The 23,750-nt window shown below is 37.5% G+C and overlaps 1 protein-coding gene across 1 annotated transcript in view; it reads left to right on the top strand.

Annotated features, from left to right (window-relative positions):
- The window catches only part of LOC134675747 (zinc finger protein 585A-like), a 36,922-nt gene that overhangs the window by 945 nt on the left and 12,227 nt on the right, over positions 1-23,750 (top strand). The window contains exons 2-15 of the mRNA XM_063534057.1: positions 2,505-2,589; positions 3,562-3,704; positions 3,997-4,159; positions 5,025-5,280; positions 5,636-5,691; positions 6,384-6,567; positions 6,615-6,761; positions 7,237-7,359; positions 7,788-7,871; positions 9,302-9,399; positions 10,326-10,392; positions 14,400-14,891; positions 15,405-15,480; positions 18,356-18,479. Coding sequence (XP_063390127.1) covers positions 2,506-2,589; positions 3,562-3,704; positions 3,997-4,159; positions 5,025-5,280; positions 5,636-5,691; positions 6,384-6,567; positions 6,615-6,761; positions 7,237-7,359; positions 7,788-7,871; positions 9,302-9,399; positions 10,326-10,392; positions 14,400-14,891; positions 15,405-15,480; positions 18,356-18,479 — 2,097 coding nt within the window. The 5' untranslated portion in view covers position 2,505. The remainder of the gene's footprint in view (positions 1-2,504; positions 2,590-3,561; positions 3,705-3,996; positions 4,160-5,024; positions 5,281-5,635; positions 5,692-6,383; positions 6,568-6,614; positions 6,762-7,236; positions 7,360-7,787; positions 7,872-9,301; positions 9,400-10,325; positions 10,393-14,399; positions 14,892-15,404; positions 15,481-18,355; positions 18,480-23,750) is intronic.

The following is a 23,750-nucleotide window of genomic DNA, read 5'->3' as shown; positions in this document are numbered from 1 at the left end:
TTCAGCTTCATCAGAAACTGGGAAGTGGATCAAATTTAACTTGCAATATTTGACCCATACAAACATACATAATTACATAGGTACATACAGTTAGTTAAGTAAAAGCTTGTAATTAAAATGTATACAGTATCAATGTAACACTTTTAAGTGAATGGAGTCGGTACACCAGGTTTTGAGTAGGTGCAAATAATAGGCAGGCATGGGGTGCTGCAAAGTTGTTGCTGTGGGTGCCTTCCCCTCAATTGAAGTGAAACCTTGCACCACCTAATAAATGCTAGCACCACAGAGAATATGGGACAATTACATAAAAGACAAGGTTGAAGTGTATCCATAAGAGCCCCCATACCTATGGCTGATAAATCTACTTGGGCTGTGTTCACATAGGGCTGACATCCAATCTGGTTTCCCCAATTAATTCAGTTTGGAGCCTGTTGCAAGTATCTAGGCAAAGATTTCTAATGTGGTCAAGTAAACTTTTCTCAGGGACATCTATTTATTCAGGCCTTTATAGGGTTCCATACTCAAAAAGTAAGAACGGGACCCTATTCTAAGATTCCACTGTCCGTCTGTCTGTGTCTGTCACCATGCTGTATCTCATGAACTGTGATAGACATTTGAAATTTTCACAGATGATGTACTTCTGTTGCCGCTTTAACAACAAATACTATAATAAGTACGGAACCCTCGGTGGGCGAGTCCGACTCGCACTTGTCCGGTTTTTTAGAATCATTCCGACGAGTTGTAGATGACCGTTGAAAGTAACATAATTAAGTAAAATAAGATCTTTAAAAAAATAAGCTGAAAAAAAGACCAAAAGGCACTATAGTTCGTTTTTTTTAGCATTAGAAAGAACTTGCAAGAAGGTAAGCAATCTTAACATGTCTTTTAATTGAAAAACGCTTTTTAAAAATCAAAAACGATTACTTATGAAAGCAGAAGAATATAAATGATCGTATTAGATTCATAATTGTTACAGGCTACAAATATAATGACCACCAAAAAATACTTTGGTACCCTAAATAAAAAAATCATGCTTACCAAAAAAAATTACTGAACACCAAAAAAATAAGGCCTAAAATTACAAATGTACCACCATTTTAATTACGACTGCACTTCAAATTGTATTCGAATACCAAATATATTGAATGATTACCAAAAATCATTAATGATCACCAAATCTTGAAGACCAAATAAATGCGATATTTTCACCTAAATAAACCACTGTGATACCAAAAAAATTATACATATTACCAAATAAAGTAAAATGATGCCAAAATTACTAGCCCCTCCCGCTCAACCCCCGTACCCCGCACCGCATAACTTAGGTAGGCATACTGAAATGCTACTAGAAATAGAAAAGTATGTTAGGTTAGGTTTGTACTGCTATCAGTTAAGTGGGCTAGGTTAACACTGCGACCCTTACAGAAACGAATTGCTACTAGAAAAGTGGGTTAGGTTAGGTTTGAACTGCGACCCTTACAGAAAAGAAATGCTACTAGAAAAGTGGGTTAGGTTAGGTTTGAACTGCGACCCTTACAGAAACGAAATGCTACTAGAAAAGTGGGTTAGGTTAGGTTTGAACTGTGACCCTTACAGAAACGAAATGCTACTAGAAAAGTGGGTTAGGTTAGGTTTGAACTCTGACCCACACAAACGAAATTCTACTAGAAAAGTGGGTTAGGTTAGGTTTGAACTGCGACCCTTCCAGATAAGAAATGCTACTAGAAAAGTGGGTTAGGTTAGGTTTGAACTGCGAACCTTACAGAAACGAAATGTTACTAGAAAAGTAGGTTAGATTAGGTTTGAACTGCAACCCATACAGAAACGAAATGCTACTAGAAAATTTTGCTTTGCTTTAATAGGATAGCAAGATTTAAAAATTTGGTTATAATTGTACATTAAAATAGAGTTCTAATTTTGGTGGTCAGTTACTATTTTTGGGTTTACAATGATTATTTTGGTGTCATTTTATTTAATAGGATAGCACGATGTAAAAGTTTGGTTATCAATTGACATTAAATTGGGGTTTGAAATTTGGTAATTATTTACAATTTTTGGGTTAATAATGATTAATTTGGTGTCATTTCCTTTAATAGGATAGTAAAATGTAATAAAATTGGTAATCATTTCACATTAAAATGGTGTTATAGTTTTGGTGATCATTCATTATTTTAGGGTGGTAAAGTAGATTTTTTTGGTATTAAATTTTATTAAATCTGGTGATCAGTTAAATAGCAGCCATTGTTACATACTTGCCGTAACTTATTTTTAAAATGTGTTTTTCAATTAAAAGACACATCAAGATTGTTTACCTTATTTCTAATGCTAAAAAAAACGAACTATAGAAGATAAATTATATCAAAGTCAAGAGTGAGTATTTAATGGAATACCTCTCAAAACCCTCAAAAAAGACAGAACATCCGATTTTGGCTAAAACAGCCGATTGCAGATAAAAAAAACTTGTTTAAAAAATTTAGTGAAACAACTAAAACCTTATTTTTCAGGATGAGTGTGTCGCGGGTGGCCAGCTGCTTCATATGCAGCACCAGCACGGGCGCCAGAAATACCATCAGCCTCATACAAGACACGGTAATTATACTTTTTTGCCATGACAGTGTCAAACAAAAGTATTGTCCGCCTATGGACATTTGCACCATTATAAGCGCGTAAACAAGAATTTTTATTGTCAGTGGTATATCACTCAATTTCAGCTCTCGAGCCAATTTCATTCCACGTTGGGGAACCTAGTCTCTGATAATATCGTTGTATTTTTCTGCAAGAAAGAGTATAAATTCATATAGAGATTAATACAGTGTAATTCATAAATCCTACTTTAGTAACCAATCCAGATCAAATTAACGTATTTTAACCCGACACGCATTTTAAAAGATCTCACGCAAGATTTGGGAAAAAGGAGGGTTGAGATTAGGGTTGCCAACCGTACTATATTATATAGTATTGTACTATGTTTTGGCTCTCTGTACTATATACTTTTGGAAGAATATATAGTACGCTATAATACTATATTTCCGATTAAACGTATATTACACTCATGTTTAGTATTTTATGTAAAAGTACTATATTTTTTTAAATGTATTATATTTTTGATGCCTTATTCTGGAAAATACTATTTTCCACCAAAAAAAAGTTGGCAACCCTAGTTGAGATCAGAATCTGAGAGAATAAAAGCCCCTAATTAGGGCCCCTCCACATCTGGCGTCTTTCGAGCGTCGGCGTCTACAACTCTATGGCCGACGTCGACGCAACGTCGACGCAGCGTCGACGCAACTGCGCAGCGACGTCATTTTCCATAGCGCTGGACCGACGCCGACAGACGCCGACGCTCGAAAGACGCCAGATGTGGCGGGGCCCTTATATGTAACAACTACTAGAACCTTGACAGTTTTGAATGATTCACGGTTAATTTCACTAGACTTTATATTGACTGGATTCTTATCTTATCTTATATTGACTGGGATCATGGGTCTACTAGAGCCATGTTTTAGGAAAGTTCAGATTTGTGAAATTTTAGGTCAACAATTATATTCTTTTTTTTGGCAGAGTAATCTGCAATCCGGCAAGAAACTGCTGGACATTGTGAGTGAGATAGCAGAGAAACCGTTGAAAGAGGAGGACATACATTCGACTGTCATATGCAAGAAATGCAGTCAGACGTGCAAGGAATATGACGACCTGCAAGTGCGGTAAGGAATATCTTTTTATTAAGTACATACAAGCTTTTATGTAACCTGCCAGGGGGCCTACCACAAATAACGAAAATCAAAATTTAGTTTTTTGTCATAAAAGCTTTACACTACATCGCATAATTATTTTCCATTGTATTTTCACGGAAACGTACAAACGTGTCTTGCTATTTCAGTCAGTCTCGGTACAAAAAGTACTGAGGTTGACTGAAGTAACATGACAAATGCAAACGTCTCTGAGAAAATACGATGGAAAAAGTTATGTAATTTTTGATACATAATTTTTTTTTAGGCTAAAAACAATCAAGTCGGAGCTCCACGGCCAGATAAACAAGAACAGCGAGAGCCCCACCAAGCCGGAGATGAAGAAAGTAGTCCTGCCGGCGTCGAAGCTGCACCCGCTGCCTCCGGACTTCGTGCTCAATGTCGGTCGCATTGCCAGAGTCACACAAAAGGTGACCTAACAATATTTGTTACAAACAGCAACACTCAACCTTATGCCTATTGTAATAAGACTAAAAACCGGGCAAGTGCGAGTCGGACTCGCGCACGTGGGGTTCCGTACCATAATGCAAAAAAGGCAAAAAAAAAACGGTCACCCATCCAAGTATATACTCACCCCGCCCGACGTTGCTTAACTTCGGTCAAAAATTACGTTTGTTGTATGGGAGCCCCACTTAAATATTTATTATATTCTGTTTTTAGTATTTGTTGTTATAGCGGCAACAGAAGTACATCATCTGTGAAAATTTCATTTTCAACTGTCTAGCTATCACGGTTCATGAGATACAGCTTGGTAACAGACAGACGGACACAGGATCGGGTACGGAACCCTAAAAATGTAGGGCGTTATTAATAAACGCGTTACTGGCCTGAATTAGGTATGAATAGTTTGTCTTTATCTGTCATTTTGACTTATGTATTTGTAAAGAAGGGACTTAGGGACCGTGGACGTTGGAGGGTCTGCCATCTTGTGGCCTGAATGGGAAACATATGTGCACATGTACAAAGCAAGTTCTACCATTTAACATTCTCGTCGGTACATTTCCTTGTGCATAGTAGGTTCTGCCATCTTGTGGGCTACATCGGAAGCATAAACGACAGATTTACGCCTTGCGCCATAAATCTGACGGCTACTATGTTGCATCCTATAGTTCATGCACGGGGACTATAAAACATAATTTAACTAAATCAAGCCCGTAAAGTATTACCAATAAGGGGGTAACCTTATGATAAAAAGCTATACTGCTATAAGTCATTTTAAGGAGAAATTATACACTTGCTCAAGCTTCCTATATTAACATGCTGCTTTATTTCCAGTCAGTAACCACTGTACCATCAAAACTGAGCCTCAAAGTCACCGTGGGCTCATCGGTCCTCACCCAAAGTATCAAGACCACTCCGGCACTCGCCAAAAACATTGTGATACCAAAACAGGAGAATGTCCAGCATCAAGCAAGCGAAGACTTGGTGTTCGAAGAGAGCAGTTTGCCGAAGGATTTTATATCTTCCGTGGTGCTGCAGAGGATGGGAGAAGATGGGAATAATGATGATCACGCTATGGAAATTGATGAAGGTAAATAATTACTCATTTATGAAAGGTCACGTCACTAGGTCAATCACATGGCCTACCGTGGAACACGACAATCGAAAGTTCGGTTTCTGCCTCTCTATCGCTCTTGCGTATTCGATCGATAGAGAAGCAGATAAAGAAATTTCGATTTTCGCGTTTCGCGATAAGCCACCTGTAAACAAACCGCCTTGGTGCATCAATGTCATAGTGAAAACTTGTCAAAAAACTGTTTAAGACCTAGTAAAGTATGTATAAGTTACTCTATGGTTTAGTAAACAAATTACTGCTGCACTCTGACAGAACATTGCAGTAATATTCCCTATAAAAATGTGGTGATAACAATATTTACTTTTTTCAGACTGTTCATACGCTATAGTATCTCAAGAGGATGGCACAAGCGAAATAACAGAAAAGGTACGTCAAACGTCAATATAGATTTCGTTTGCTGTTACCACAGACAAAACATCCTCCAGACTGAGCATAGTCGCGCTGCCCCCTCTGCCACGCATACGGTAATTTTACTCCATGTTCGAGTCGAAAGTGTCTTTGTGTGACGTCCGTGTCTTTGAACGGACCAATCACGGCACGGGACTTTGCTCACCTCGTCCCGCGCACCCCCGCATTTTAAGCATCATCGGTTGCATGAAATAATTGCTCTAAACTCGGTCTAGAGGATTCCTAGTCTATGGCGGTTACTATGTTTTAAAATTCTATTTCGAAGTCTCGAAGTCGAAGTATTTTTAATGTTGTTATTATCAGAGGGGTAGGCAGAGACCACGGATTTCCACTTGCTACGATCCTGACATACCTCTTTCGCTTCCTTCACATTCATAACATTCCTCATACGCGCTCGCCGGTTTAGGGTGCTCTTGACCTGGCCTTTCTTCAGGATTTCCCCAGGAAATAGGCAGGATTATATGTATGTATGTTATTATCAATCCATCTAACTAAATTATTAATTAGATTAGATTATTTATTTGGTAAAATAAATTACAGTACAACTTTGCCTAAGCCAAAATTATAAGAATTTACATCACAATCGTCAAAAACTAAAAACTAACATGCAATTTGAACACGTATTAACATTCCCATACATTACATTACAGAAATCGGGCGAGCAGTCATCATACGTGCTACAAAAATCTGGCGACCAATCAATGTTTGATGTGAGCCTGTTATCATCGTTGGAAGACAGCGGGGGTGAAAATGAGACGGAAGCCACTACAGACCAGTACATCGTTGGGAAACTGGAGATACTGAGCGAGAGGGAAGATGAGGACGACGAGGAACGTAAGTGAGATATAAATAATGTGGGTAAGGGATCTGTACTACAACAGTGGGCGACCAATCAATGTTTGATGTCAGCCTACTATCATCATTGGAAGACAGCGGGGGTGAAAATGAGACGGAAGCCACTACAGACCAGTACATTGTTGGAAAACTGGAGATACTGAGCGAGAGGGAAGATGAGGATGACGAGGAACGTAAGTGAGATAGAAATAATGTGGGTAAATGGGTATGTAAGGGATACTGTGTTATAGACTATGTTGTACTTCAGTTGAGGTAGACGGCTCTGTACGGCGCCGTACATTATGCGGTGTCTGTCGGTTGTCTAGCTCAGCGGTCGGCAACCAGCGACCAGCGAACCTCTTAGGTTTCTCTCTAAGGTTTTTCTTAATAAATTATTCTTTTTCTTATTCTCTCACTCGTGGCCCGCAAGCCTCCCTGGCTATTATGACAAACGACAATGTCTGATAAAGTCATAAATACTAACAAAGTGCGGCCCGCGTCCACTTCGTTAACTGCTATGTAGCCCTTGGCTGCTAAAAGGTTGCCGACCGCTGGTCTAGCTAATAGTTGCCACAAAACGTACGTTAAACAGCGCCGTCTATTTCAGCTGTCAAATTTACATTTTCTTTGATGAATAATCTCAATAACTTGATATTTTAATTGTTACAGAAACGATAGTGATGTCTGACGAGAACTCCATATTCCGAGTGGTGTCGGGGCAGAAGCTTGTATACAGCGAGTCCGGCCTCGAGCTGCTCAGTGAAGACGCGGACACGCAGGCCGACAGCCAAGGTTCGATTCCAGACATGTTACTTTAAATAGGAAAGGAATAAAATTACCCTGAATCTAATCTAGTAGTAGTAGTAAACACTTTATTGCACAAAACAAGTACATAACACAGAGAGAGTACAATAAATGTGTACAAAGGCGAACTTATCCCCTTAAGGGATCTCTTCCAGCTAGCCTTTAAGTAACTGAGAGATACATATGAAATGGTAGTCAAACTAAGATAAAATGTACATGACGGCGAGACTTAAAAGAAGTAGCTTACCCTAGAAACATAACTAAATACGATGCGATGCATTAGGTGCAAAGGCATATATATACAATAGATATACGAAACAATTACATGTCCATAAAAATATTAATACATACTTATAAATAAATATAAATACATACAAATATATAATCTAATAAATATTTTTTTTGTTTGTTTGCAGATGACGAAGACTCACAAATAGAGCTTCAAGTATCTGGAGATGAGGAGACAGCAAACGCTATTATTGCCGCGGCACGGGAGCAAGGTATGTAGTTATATACTTACTATACAGTAGCGGTCGGCAACCAGCGGCCCTCTCACTTGCGGCCCGCGAGCCTATTTTGTATGTAATATTGACAAATGATAATGTCGGATAAAGTCATCAATATTAACAAAGTGCGGCCCGCGTCCACTTCGTTAACTGCTATGTGGCCCTTGGCTGCTAAAAGGTTGCCGACCGCTGCTGTACAGGCTGGAACAATTTATTGAATTTATATATGAATGCGCGTCCCAAAGCAACTTATAACTTAAAATTCAAACCCTAATTAAATTTCGACTGGGTCAAAATTATTTTGTTCGTTTTGTTTCTGACCACTCTGTCACGCTTGTATTTCCGTCTTCTATCAAATAAATAAAAGAGTCGAGTGCTATCGCGTGTCTAGCTGTTTAATTTTAAATGAGAAAATAGTTATTTGTACAACAAGAGATCAAAGTTTGATATTTCTTCGAGTGCTTATTTTGAGTCCCGTGCAAGCGAAAGATTCTAATTTAGAATCTTGAGCGTAGTAAGGGATTCAAAAGCGCACGTGATGTAAATAACTTTGATCTCGTGTAGTACACAAAATTTTTCACCCTAAGCAGTGAGAACATACCTAGAGGGACAGTGATAATAGAACCCAAGTATATCGAACTTGTATTAGACCCTGCATGTTGAAATGACATTTGACTATAAAGGTCACTTGAATGTCATTTTGTCTCACTCAGTGAGCAAATTTGCTCACTGAGTGAGACAAAATGACTCAGTGAGCAAAATCGCATTTTGCTCACTGTTTTTAAGAAGCAAAGTACCCTTGTTCGAGCTGCTGAGGTGAAAATTAAATTTCATCTCATAGAAAAAGTTCCACTCCGTCACATTTTTTGGGGACATAAAACAAGACAATGAAAAGAATTATGATCCGACTGCTAACCGCTTTATTATTTTTTTTTCAAAACTTTTCATTAGAAAATGTGCAAGTGCAATCAGTCAAACTTTACCACTTTTACCAGACATTTATACTGTATCGTTTCGCGAACCGTTAATAATAACTGGCGGACCCCTCTGGGCCCTCTGGTGGTTTCCGTATCCCAGTTTGAAAATCTCTGAACTAAATTGTTGATTCTCTCTTTCTTTTTACCCGACTACGGCAACGCAAAAGGAGGGTTATATTTATTTTTAATTTTCCCAAACACATCTGCATGTTTTCCAATTAATTATTATGACCGCGATAGTAGCGTAAAGGCCTGTGCACACCGGCTTGCGTGTGCGTGACATGCACGTGCGCTAAAATGTTGGAGCCGCACACGCACACGTCACGCAAGCGGTGTGCCGTCTCTCATAAGAATCTGTATACTACAACACCGCACGCGCACGTACACGTCACGCACACGCATCCGGTGTGCACAGGCCTTTAATATTTCTTTATATTTTTTTCCAAGGTGGCGCATTCATAAAAGTGCAGTCGGGGGAGATGTATCGCGTCAAATCGGTGCAGAGCAAACCCAAGGAAGACGAAGAAAAGGATTTCACAGATCATGTATGTATTTCTGTATATTATTTTGTAATCGTCGTATTTTGTGACATCGCACAGTCAAAGAATTTGATGTCCTACCCATTTTGTACTTTGTCACAGTGACAAATAGTATGAGGTCTCTAGCGACTTTCATATTGATAGTCACTGTGACAAGGTACGAAATGGGTCGGAAATTAAATTCTTTGACTGTATATATCGGCGGCCGATCGTGAAATTACTAAGCATATCGTGAAACGTGAAAATCTTTGTCTCGTTCCCTGGGTCGACGAAGCGCCGCTTCGCGGGGCTCCTATTTCTGAACAGTTTGCCCTTCAGGCATCTGAAGTAACCTAAACGAACCAGGATAGGCCAGGATACCTATCTATTGGAAAAGATAACTTTCAGTTGATATTGATGATAACTGATAACATTACAATAATAGGGATATTTCCTCTACTTAAAATAAATTATTTCACACCGTACACGGAATAAAGCACCAGATAATAATTAGAAAAACATAGGCAGCAGTTATTTTTAAGCACTATTTCTATTTAATATATCGGATTGAAATATAAAAAGTAGGTGAGTTGACTGTGACGTCACTACATTCGTTTTCATATAAATTCCATATTAGCAAATCGTTTTGACAGTTCTAAAAAAGAAGCTGATTTGACTAGTAGGAATGTAGCCTATAATACTTGTGCGTTTGTGACGTTCTCAATCAAAAGGTACCACATTGTCGCTTGCCATAAGGATGCTCTGACAGGTTATTCGTATAAAGATACATGCAAATTCCTTCTTTATTGTAAACGACAAACTATCTTTTGATTGAGAACATCACACTTGTTCTCCTCATACCGTGCCTCCGTACTTAACAGGTATTTTTTTTGAAAAATAAAATTTACAAAAAAAAAACTTTACTGGTTGCATTCAAGTTGTTTTTTTTTAAGTTGCAGATTGTGGTGAAGGAAGATGGTGTATTTAAATGTGTGCTCTGCAAGAAGAATAAAGCTAAAGGTTAGAAATTATTGTCTCCATTACTATAATTTGTTAATAGGGAATTACGCGAAACTCTGCGTAGGAGGCGCCACTACCCAAGTAGCATTGCAAGCTGTATATAAGCTGTATTAAAGTTTATTTGTATACTATAAGCTGTACAGTTAGGCTGTACAAAGGCTGTATAAGCGCTTATACAGCCCTTATAAGTAAAAAAAGGGCCCAAATTATACAGCCTTTGGCGTTATTAGAGCTGTAGAGTAGCTGTATAAGCAATACATAAGCTGCATAATAGCTGCATTACAGCTATATTTCGGTGTAACAGGAAACCTTAACACTCCAGATAATCTCTTATAAGTACGATATAAGAATATAAGTTTTAAATGAGTTATATGAAAGAATTACAAGAGAATAATAATTATTTAAGAAACTAAAATGTCTTAATCTTGTTCATTCGTAATATAGTAATGGCGACAATAAAGTGTTATAGTGGATGGTAAAAGTAAAAGTAAATATTATACAGGACTTGAATGGAATATTACATTATTGGTAAGTGCGGATTATTATTTATTGTGAACCTGTGTATCTTTTCTGGCAAAATATTTACGCGCCTACAAAATAACAAAGAGAAACCATAAGGAAAATATCAAAAATCGGTAAAGTTACTGTTTGTTTTTAAGGTTAGAGTATCAAAAATATTTATAAATATTAATTCTAAGGCTAAACAATTTATTTTAGCTGGTAATCATAACACGGCGTTAGTCTGCTAAATATTTGCAAGTATTTCTTTAATTATATTTACAAATATGTTTTATTTTTTTTATTGTAAAATGGCGACAATTTTTAAACAGCCTACAGGATAGTTGGAGAGCATTATAATCTTAGTAGCTGTGCTGTGTAATAAATGGAGTGTCTTTTACAGCTTTTGTAATTAAAACAGCTTTATAATAGAATATTTGTATTCGTTTGGCTGTATTTCGGTTCTCCGTACATAAGTTATAATTCTCTTTAGAGATCCGTATAACAAATAAAAAACCTGTACTGTAACTGTCATATATTCCTTTAGTTTTATAATACACTTATTTTCAGAAATCATTACACTACTATACTTATACGAGTGTAAAATTACGCCAAAAGATTATTATAAGCGACTCTATCAGTAATACAGAAAAAAGCTGTACTATAGCTGCCATTTATTCATTTGGTTTTATAATACCCTTACAGACAGAAGTTATACAACTACTATTCTTATAGGAGAGTAAGATTACGCCATAAGAAATAGCTTTAAAACGGGGTTGACAGATACATTTGTACAGCTACAAGTGCCAAGTGATACTACAATACAGCCTGTATACAGCTTTTACGATAAAATTAGCTTGTAGTGTTTCACAACACTTAATGTTTTAAAACGGAGTTGACAGATACTTTTGTACAGCTTAAAGTGCCAAGTGTTACTACAATACAGCCTGTATACAGCTTTTACGATAGAATTAGCTTGTAGTCTCTCACAACACTTTTAGTTTTATAGTAGATTTTTTATATTCTGATAAAGCACCCCATGCTTCCGCAGAATCCTTTATAATGATTTTATACAGCTTGAGCTGTATAATGTCTGTAAAGTACCTTTTATACAGCTTAAATCTTTTCTGACACTCTTATACGTCCCTTAAATCACTCTAAGTTCTTAATTGGCTGCTATATTGATGTTGCCGACACTTCCATGCTACTTGGGTACGACTATCCGTCACAATTTGGGGGGTCCACCGCGAAACAAGAAAATCGAAATATCGTTATCTACCCTTTCTATCACTTGCTTATTCGAGCGATAAAGAGGCAGATAACTAAATTTCGATTTACGCGTTTCCCGGTAGGCCCTCGTTAACAAACCGCCTTGATGCATCAATGTCACATTTTATTGTCTGTGAAAACTTGTCAAAAAACAGTTACAGCACAGTGTGTATAAGTGTGTGTGTGCGTGTGTATGTGTGTGTGTGTGTGTGTGTGTGTGTGCGTGCGTGCGTGCGTGCGTGCGTGCGTGTGTGTGTGTGTGTGTGTGTGTTTGTACTCTATGGTTTACTAGAGGAGTTAGTGCTGCATTCTGGCGGCAGAACATTGCAGTAATATCCCCTATTAATAGTGGCTTTAGTTCTACCTAAGTACGTAGGTTATTGTGCCCACTGAGTAATATAGCAATATGTTATTTTAATAGGCCAAATGGTCAAATACCTGATTTTGATAAATAAGAAAACTTTGAGATATTTTAATTAGTTATAGTTATATATTAAATATATTAAGTTTAGTGTTTAAAGTTTGAGCCTAAACGCTCCAAGCTGTCACGTGACGTCACGGACAGATAAATAAACAAACTGCTGCCAAAATGTCAGTCCTAGCGTAGAGCAAAAGCTGTAGTATTTAATTTATCTCTCTTTCTAAAAGTTCACTATTACGTAAATATATAAGCTAAAATAATGAATAACAAGTTGTACATGTCTTATGCTGTGCCTATGTGTAAAAGAACAACAATCAAGACCCTAGAGTATAAAACAAATATTTGTTACATGATACTTACGTTGCAGTTACGGATTTTGACTTGAATGATATTGTTACTTGCGAACTATATGTATACATATTACGTTCAGCGATGATAAAACCATTTCAAAAATGAATCACAATAACTGATTTCACACAAAAACACTTACAGTTACAATTTAAAATGAATTATTATGATACAACTAAAATTGTGAGCGCAAATATAGTGGGCCCAGATTAGGGCATGCTCCCGGGAATTCCCGGTTCTCGAATTCCCGGGAATTCCCGGGAATTTTATAGTGTCAAAAGAACCGGTACTGAAGACCCGGTACCGATATTTCCCGGTTCTTATCATATGGCTATTTATTCCCAATTCAATAGTAGTAATGTTTTAGTACTTTAGCTGGAGACATTAAATAACATTTAATAATGGTACTATGAAACGGGGGACCCAAATAACCCAACAAACTAACCTAGTAAAGTAAGTAGCAGTGTTGGCCGAAACGTTAATGTAATTGAATATTCTTGACCATTAACCAGTACAAATTGTACCGTCAGCTGTAACCGTCCGTTACCGTTTACGGTTCAATTTGTACTAGTTAATGGTCAATTGCAATTAACGTTCGCCCAACACTGGTAGGTATTCATGCAGGCAGGCCGTGCCGTCATAGTACTGAGTGCATCGACTACCTACGCTACGGCCGTATGGCTCGGCCCAGGCGGAGGCAAAGTGTGCCGGTTAATTTCGTAAAATAGGTTGGAACGCCAATTAAGTATTTTTTTTTAATAAATTGAGTCATTTATTAATTCTTATGCAATTATTTATATCAAAATAAGTCATTCATAAAGATTGTACGCTAACACAAAAAACATCTTAAATGTATTTAAAAGATGCCTTTAGAACCGGGAAGAACCGGGAATCCCGGTTCCAGCCATGCCCAGAACCGGGAAATGAAATTCTTGGTACCGGAACCGGTACTGCATGCCCTAGCCCAGATATAACTTTTTAAATTTTATTTTTTTTGTTTCCGACAGCCAACATGGCGATGATAGTTCCATTCAGCCAAATTATTAAAAAGATTTTGGTGAAATATCATATTATATAACATTTTATTTATTTAATAACAAATAAATATATATTTTTATATCATGTAATAATATTTTTGTACGTAATAAATGTCTATTGTCGAAATAAAAAATACATACAGTTTTTGAACATCCAAACTCTTTGGAGGTGTCGTATGGATTACGGTCAGGTTTGACGACTAGTCTGTGGTGATTCTCATGTTATTACGTCACGCGCTCCGATTGGCGTTTGCAGTCACGTGATACTTATTTTAAATACTTTTGATTATTTTTAATTAATTTATTACGCATATTTACACTTGCAAAATATGATTTTCAGCATTCTAATATTCCCTGCTATGGTAAAAACATAACATGTTATATATTCGCGATTCATGTCAACATGCCTATGATACCTTTATAAATTGGTCCAGGTTCCCGCACCGGTCGCTGCACAGGCGAAGCGGACTTCATAATGCGGCACATGCGGACACAACACGACGCTCGAGTCTACATCTGCCGCACGTGCGACAAGGTGCTGCGCCGGAGGGACCACTACATCGCGCACGTCGGTCAGTATCACTACAGGTTTACCAAATGTCTCGCTAGATGGCGCTGTACAGGTCGCTGCGCGAGCGAGGCGGGCTTCATAATGCGGCACATGCGGACACAACACGACGCTCGCGTCTACATCTGCCGCACGTGCGACAAGGTGCTGCGCCGGAGGGACCACTACATCGCGCACGTCGGTCAGTATCACTACAGGTTTACCAAATGTCTCGCTAGATGGCGCTGTACAGGTCGCTGCGCGAGCGAGGCGGGCTTCATAATGCGGCACATGCGGACACAACACGACGCTCGCGTCTACATCTGCCGCACGTGCGACAAGGTGCTGCGCCGGAGGGACCACTACATCGCGCACGTCGGTCAGTATCACTACAGGTTTAGCAAATGTCTCGCTAGATGGCGCTGTACAGGTCGCTGCGGACTTCATAATGCGGTACATGCGGACACAACACGACGCTCGCGTCTACGTCTGCCGCACGTGCGACAAGGTGCTACGTCGGTTAGTATCACCATTGATATATGTATTGATTAATATGCGTAAAATCTAAGACAATTTCGTGCTTCGAATTTGACAGGTAACTGATTATCAAAAGTTGAAGTTTGACAATTCAGTGACCGCAAAACATACTCGAGCGTAGGCTTAAAGTTATGGCGCCATCGCTCGAAAACGTTGCACCATACCTTTGGCATAGTGTCGAGTAGATGGCGTTAATATTTAACAAGTTAATACATATCAATGAAAGAATAAGGATCAAAGTCAAATGGCGTTCTGACAGTGTTAATTTTCTGTCGAAAGATGGCAATAAATCTAACTAACAATAATATGGATTTTTTATTCGAAATAAAAATATAAAATACTCATTTTTCTGCAGCTGAACATACGAAAGAAAGTTCGAGTCAAGACAAGAGCAGGTTCCATGAATGCGACATCTGTCATAAGAAATACAGGTATATCTTCTATTTATTATACAGAATAGTGTATAGTGTACTAAGCTAAGGCTGGTATTCCATCTATCCAATCTTTCAATTGGTCCAATGTCCAATTGCGTCTCACTCTGCAAAATGTGAGACAAAATACACATGGACAGATGGAATACCACCCGAAGGGGCTATTCATAAATTACGTCGTTTCAAATTGGGGAGGGAGGGTCTGGAAATCGGATGATGGTAGCATGACGTAGGAGGAAACGGGGTCATTCGAAGCATGATTTTTGAATGATTTCAGGTGGAGGGGGGGTCAAATATCGTCAAAAATAGATGACATAATTTATGAACAGCCCCTAAGCTGTAAATTGTTGTATGTACAGTCGACGTCAAAGATATATTTACACTTTTGCACCTTACTCCTTTGTGATAAGGCGAAAAATGTTAACATATTTGACTTTGACGTCGACTGATCAAATTTTTCTGAATTCTATGTATCACTGTTTTTTACAAGCTTTTATTTAACTCTCAATGTATGATTAGTATCGCAGATGATGTAGTGCATAATTATCATACATCGTTATCGCGGGAGCAAATACGATTTGACAATACTGAAAGATTATAAAAAACAGTCAAAAACAGAAATGACATTCGTATAGAGAAACGTTTATACCTACGACCTTAAAATGTATAATTATTTTATTGAATATCAATGCTATCTTACCTCCATACTTGACTTGATTGGTACTTAAAAAGATTACCTATTAGGTACGCAACCTTATCAGTCAATTTAGACATTTGTCAATCTTGACTGATCTTTATTTGTAACAACATAATCAAATAGAAGTTGCCTTTAAAATGCCTCGAAGGAAAATAACATGTGATGAATTTGTGGGGTTGTTTATACAGGATTATCCTGAGCTAGAGGCTCGCGATACAAATCTATTTTGCTCGAAGTGCAATATTAGTTTTTGTAAAACTAAATCTTCCGTGAAACGTCATTTTAACTCTGAAAGACACACTTCTCTCAAAAAAGATTTTAGGTTGGAACTGACAAAATTTCTAGTAAGCTGTAACATACCGTGGTCTCAACTAGAGAACCCTGTATTTAAAAATTTCATTGAAGATTGTGTATCTGGAAAATTTGAAAAAACTGTTCAGGTCCCTTCAGAATGTTTGCTGAGGCAGACTTGCGTGAATGAATTATACGACAAAGAGATGGATATAATTAGAGACGAATTAAAAGACGCGTATATATATGTAAGTGTTGATGAAACCACAGATGCTATAGGTCGTCAAATCGCTAACGTTATAGTAGGTGCTATGCTTGAAGATGATGTTGGAACTCCACACGTGCTGTCAAGCAAATGTTTAAATGAAACGAACAATATCAGTATAACTAATACTGTAAAAAATGCCCTGGATGATTTGTGGGGCCCTGGTCACAATAAGCATGACAAGGTGTTGTTGTTATTGACTGATGGTGTGGGGTATATGTTGAAAGCTGGCAGAAATTTGAAAACACTTTTTCCGAACATTGTCCATGTTACATGTTTAGCCCATGCTCTTAACAGAGTTGCCGATCAAGTTCGTGTTCTTTTTCCAGAAGTTAACCTATTAATTTCAAATGTAAAGAAAGTATTTCGTAAATCTCCGAAAAGAGTAAAAGCATTAAGAGAAATGTTTAATGGAATTCCTTTGCCTCCAAACCCAACAATTATTCGCTGGGGAACATGGATCGAGGCTACCACTTACTACAACAAGTATTTTGATGAAATAAAAAGCGTTATAGACACATTTCGTAATTCAGACGCACAGTGCATCGTCAAAGCAAAAAAATCTTTACTCAGTGCAAAAGTTCGAAAAGATGTAAATTTCATAGCAAAGTATCTGCAAGTAATACCAGATGCTATAAATAAACTGCAGTGCCAAAATCTATCTCTTAGTGAAAGTTTGACCATAGTACAAAATACATACAAACATATATCCAAATTAATTTTGAATAAAGATGGAAAACAGATTTTAAAAAAGTTCAAAGTGGTTTTGCAGAAAAATGCCGGATATGAAGTTATGAAAAAAATGTGTGAACTGATATCGGAGAAGGAGATAGTACTAGATTCAACGATATATCGTTCTACATTTGATTACTTCCGTCGTTTTAAAAACGCACCCATTACAACAGTAGCAGTCGAAAGATCATTTAGCCAATTAAAATGGATATTTACTGCACGACGCCGCAGATTAAGAGTAGAAAACATAGAGAAAATTTATGTCGTATATTACGAAAATCACTTAAGATCAACAAAAATTAAATAATGTTGTACAAAATAAATCATGAATATTTATTTGATATGTCGATTCCGGGTCATTATTTACTAACAGAGTGTAAAGCAAGATTTATGAACATTATGCAACAAAAACTTCGTGCTATGTATGATGAACTTCTTGGAGGCTTATAATGTGTAGGCAGAAAGGTCTGTTTTTACTAAACGGGCAGTCTGTTTTACCACTTCTTTAATAAATTTATATTTGCTCCCGCGATAACGATGTATGATAATTATTTTCCATCGTATTTTCACGGAAACGTACGAATACGAACGTGTCTTGCTATTTCAGTCAGTCTCGGTACAAAAAGTGTGTGAAAAGGTGTTAGAACTGTCTCAGTGAGTATTAGGGCCCATTTAGACGATGCGTGAACTCGCATGCGAGTCTCATTACATTGCGGCTTTGGATAGGTCGGTTGAATTGGACATGACCAACAGACCGCAATGTAACTAAAATCGCATGCGAGTACGCGCGCCGTCTAAATCAGCCCTTAGTTGCATGTTGAAAGAAAAGTACAGTCAGCTAAAAATTCTTTTATGAAATTTTTTAATTTTGATATAAAACTTATTTTCAGTTCCAAAACCCTACTAATGGAGCATATGAACTTACACAACGGGCAGCGACCATACACCTGCCATATATGCCACAAGAGCTTCGCTTCCAAATACACGCACCAGTCGCATCTCAAGACGCATTTGGTAAGTTTTCTTTATATCATTCATTTCTTACTTTTAGCAGGCGTGGCTCACTCCGCGATTTCGTCGCGTCGCTACAAGTACATGCGGCCCACACCAATGTTGGTGTCTAGCAGTAGTGGTTGCCGCGCACTGCTACGGAACGGACGCTTGCTCACGCTTGTATCTCTCGTTTTGTTAGAGAGTGAATATTCTGTACCGAATACAGTGAAACCTGGTTAATTGGCACCTGGATAAATGGAAAACCTTAATAATTGCAACCAAAAGTCCGGTCCCGGTCCCTTGAGACCAAAAGGCCTCTATAATTGAAATTTTGGAACCTCTATAATTGCAATTTAGATTTTAGTGCTTTTCGTAATATTGCCTCTATAATTGACCACATCGCAACTTAAGACCTCTATAATTGACACTGTGCTAAAAAAATCCGTTATTTTTGCTCTTGTTTTTACCTCTATTATTGAAACGAGTCTTGCTTATTACCTCTGTAATTGAAATTTTATTTATATCTCCATCCAGAATTTAATTTATTTATTGGGTATCTATCACAGCCTGTAGTAGGTGAAATAGTTTTGATCAATAAAAAACAAAGTATGCTTTTTACATTCTAATAAAACTTTCTTCTACAATTCAAGGGAATTTTTTAAACCCAAATGATAAGAAAATAAAGTGGTCATTAATGTAGTGTAAAAGTGCAAGTATAGACGGAAGCAAAATATAGAATGTAAGCGTGTAAATCTACTTAAAATGGTTATTTGCACCTCCATAAAAGAAATTTGTCAGAACGCAACCTCTATTAATGAAAACCTCTATAATTGACACAACGATTTTTTGAACCACGTTAATTGACACGACCTGCTTAAATGAAAAACCTGGTTAATTGACAAAAATTGGCCGGTCCCTTGAGATTGCAATTATCCAGGTTCCACCTATTATTTATTCTGTGCTTTTAAGTAGGTGGATTTTGAAATTTTATTAATTTTTTATGAACTATCATCGTCTTCTTCGCGTTGACCCGGATATTTGCCACGGTTCAAGGCAGCCTGGGGTCCAAAATATTGCACGCTCTTACCGGCGCTACCAGTGATTTTCTCGACAGGTATTATTATTACAAGCTTTTATTTAGTTTCACCTGACCGTTCTCTGTAATCAAATCTTGCAAGTTAAATTTGATCCACTTCCCGGTTTCCGATTGAGCTGAAATTTTGCATGCATGTATAAATCAGATGACAATGCAATATTATGGTACAGTCACCACACGGGAATGTTGAGCCACTTACCACTGTTCGCAACTTGGTCGAATAATCCAAGTCGGGGTCCGAACTCTTACCAGTCTCGTATCACGACTTCGGCCGAACTCTGCTGACCAATGGGGCGGTCGTTGCTACAGTTACGTAAAACCAAATACGGTTAGCCAATGACCGCCCGTGTTTTCTTCGGAAGGTGGCGTTACTATGGTTACGTAATAACAAAAATATTTAACCAATGATTGATAGCGATTTTTCCGGAAGCTGACGTTACTATGGTTACATTACAACATCCGCTTTAGTCCTAGAAACGTCTATTTGACTGCTAAGCTGCTATGTAGAAATTTTCGTTCACTTTCCTTTTAACGGCAGCCATTTCCATATAATTCATAAACTGAAACTCATGTAGATAACAGCTGTCAAAAGGAAAGTGAATGAAAAATATAATTATAAATAAGCAGAAGTTCATTATTTTACGAATATTTTATTGTGTTCTTTTTATTGGAATTTAAAACATTTCTTTGTAATGTTGTCTAATACCCTCATTACTGTCTCGTAAAGATCTATGTCAAAATATTTATTATTATTTAAAAAATATTTACGTTTAACTCTACTATTTAAAATGTAAAAAACATAACAAATAGACCAAAATCTGTTTATTCGTATTAAAGCAAAGAGATATCTAAAAACTAATAACTTGTATATGACCCATCGTTATCAATGACAGCTTGGAGACGCGAAGGCATGGACTCCACAAATCGAGTGCAATAATCAGTTCCTCGCAAGTCTTCCCAAACTTCTTGGCAATGATTTTCCACAGCTTGTCTTGATCGTTCATTTCGATTTTCCCATCTTTGGACCATTAAACCCCATAGATTCTCTATGGGGTTTAGATCCGCAGACTTAGCAGGCCACGGTATGACCGTTATTTCCTGTCGACGTTGATGGAGCCAGTCTTTTACAATCCTGGCCCTGTGTATCGTGCAGTTGTCGTGCACAAAATGAAAATGTGGCAATTCTTCCCGTGGATAAAATGCCCTTACGGTGGGAAGCATGCTTTCCTGTAACACGCTGAGATAACATTGAGCGTTGGTCCTGGGAGGTAAAGGAACCAGCTCACCTACACCGTCCGAACTCATCCACCCCCACAAATTTGCACTGATGCGACCCGACTCCCTGTTTGGTATAACATGGTCTTCCGCATATCGCGTATTGTCATAACGCCAGAGATGTAAACGACCGTGGTCACTTGAATTAAACGACTTCTCATCGGAAAATATTGTCGAACCCCAATCAAAATTTCGGTACTGTTGAGCAAAATTGACTCGAGCGATTTTGTGATCTTCCGTCAAAGCAATTTTGTATGCGGGACGTCTATGGTGAAGATCCATAGAATGCAAATGCTTTCGGATGGTATTGGGGTGGCACTTGAAGCGGTCTGCGAAATAGTTGGTAGATATAAACCCATTTTCCATGTAGCTCTCTCGCATTTCATTGCGTTGTTCCATTGATAGTATCGAGACACCATGATTGCCTTGACGGTGATCATTTATATCTCCTTCTGCGGCATACCTATTTACCCACAAACTGACAGTATTTCGCTAGAAAGGAATGAATAGGTTAGATATTTTCTTAATAAAATCAATGTGTTTGGAAATTATTATTTTGTAGAACCTTATACCTGCACATTTAACGCGTTTGCTATTGCACGCATGCTTAACCCTTGCTGGTGCAAAAATATAATTTCATGTCTAGTTTCGTCGTTTATTGCCGGTGGCATATTTGATTTTTTTACTAGATTTAGATAGCTACTTTTCCGCAATTAATGTTACAGCGAAAAAAAAAATTGACAATACTCATTGTCAGATATTTTTTCAAAGTTAGAATTTGAGTCAGAAACTATCAAGTCTCTATTAAACATTTCTATAGCTACTGACAGATTATAGGATTATATGTAGACTATCAAAGGTTATCTACCATATTTCCACAAAGGTTACATAAGTATTCAATTAACGTCAACTAGGAGCTGTGACACATTTAATGATAGTAAAGACAGCAATAGCATTTGTCTCTCTCAATGAAAAAATAATTTGAAATTGCCTGATAACATGGATATTTATATAAATATCTCGACTTGAAAAAAGATCTCGCCTATTAATGTCAGTTAAATCATGGCATCCAATTTGAAAAAAATACTAGTAGATTACTAAACGGTTTTAGACCTGCGATCATATATAACCATGGATACCGCCTTTAGGAACATTACCGTTCAAATTCTCGGGCCAAATTAGCACACATACACAATTACACCTACATTCAAATAAGACGACGCGTTTACAGAGCCTGTAATCAAAGCTGGTTAACAAAATAAGAGTCATCTTTATTACACTAATGGTACATAGCTAAGTGTAGATGAAATGCATATAATGTCAATAACTACCAATCAGCGACATTAATCCGCTAATAACCTTCTTGCTGTACGTACTGGCCGCTGAGAGTTCGCGGTTTATATTTGATTAGAATATGACTTGGACAGGGATAGGTTTATGCCATACAGTGAAGAACCAGTCAAATAATTCACGTATAATAATTTAATGCAGATTAAAAGATAACTATACTTGGTCAAGCAGATCTTGTCAGTAGAAAAAGGCGGCAAATTTGAAAAATGTAGGCGCGAAGGGATATCATCTCATAGAAAATTTGAATTTCGCGCCTTTTTCTACTGACAAGATTTGCTTGACCGTCTATAGTTAAAATGTTGTTATGACATGACAGACTAACTCAACATAAGTAAATATATCATTCATCATCATCATCATCATCTCAGCCATAAGACGTCCACTGCTGAACATAGGCCTCCCCCTTGGACCTCCATTCGTACCGGTTGGAAGCCACCCGCATCCAGCGTCTTCCGTAAAGATTTGCTTGACCGTCTATACTTAAAATGTTGTTATGACATGACAGACTAACTCAACATAAGTAAATATATCATTCATCATCATCATCATCATCTCAGCCATAAGACGTCCACTGCTGAACATAGGCCTCCCCCTTGGACCTCCATTCGTACCGGTTGGAAGCCACCCGCATCCAGCGTCTACCGTAATATATCATTGTTGTATAATAAATGTATTCCGCTATAATAAGTATTTTGTATATTTTATTATCAATCTGCATGGCAGTGCGAAGTCACGTTCAGGTATAGTCTGTCCGTTTTTCTAAGATCAAGTACGCCATAGTAAATGTATGGCGAACTTGATCTTAGAAATCGGACTGGCTATACAGTCTGCAAAATTTACATGGGTACACGAATCGGGTCAAAAATATTTGAACAGGCGGAGTCACAATAAATTCCCACTTTCAGTTCAGAATATTTTATATGTATATAGCCGGTCAAGCAAGTTTATCAGTAGAAAAAGGTGCAAAATTAAAATTTTGTATAGGACCACAGCCGTTCGCGCGCTTACATTTTCTAAATTTACCGCTCTTATAATATTTTAAACTTTCGCGTTTTTAACACATATTAACTCACATTATACGAAACGAAACTGATTTACGTCGGTAAATCAAGGTAATTGAATATAATTCGCGTTAGACCCGTCTATAATGTGAGTTAATATGTTTGCCGCTCTTTTCTACTGACGGAAATGGCTTGAGAGAGAACCTACATATATGTGACAGTAGAGGGTGGATTCAAATGATCAACATTTTCAGATAATGTGTGTATTTGTTAAATTAATTCAGTGAAAGCATGATAGGAAAAATGTATCTACATATAGGAGACCGAGTATGATTATCTCACGGGTTATATCTCATGAATAGAACATATTCTAGATATCTTGCCAGGCATCCATTCAATTTCATGTCTCTCTAATTGGACAGCTTTTTTCCATAGTTCTCTGCGAATAGCATCTTGTGGGAATCTGAATGGAAAGTAATGTAAAATGACAATACCAAATTTGATTATTAATTTGAAATAACTAGGTAGTTTTTTTTATAGCTCCATCTCATGAAATAAAAAAGGAAAATA

This window comes from Cydia fagiglandana, chromosome 23 (genome assembly GCF_963556715.1).
Source record: "Cydia fagiglandana chromosome 23, ilCydFagi1.1, whole genome shotgun sequence".
NCBI lineage: Eukaryota > Metazoa > Arthropoda > Insecta > Lepidoptera > Tortricidae > Cydia > Cydia fagiglandana.
This window is presented reverse-complemented; position numbering and strand designations above follow the sequence as displayed.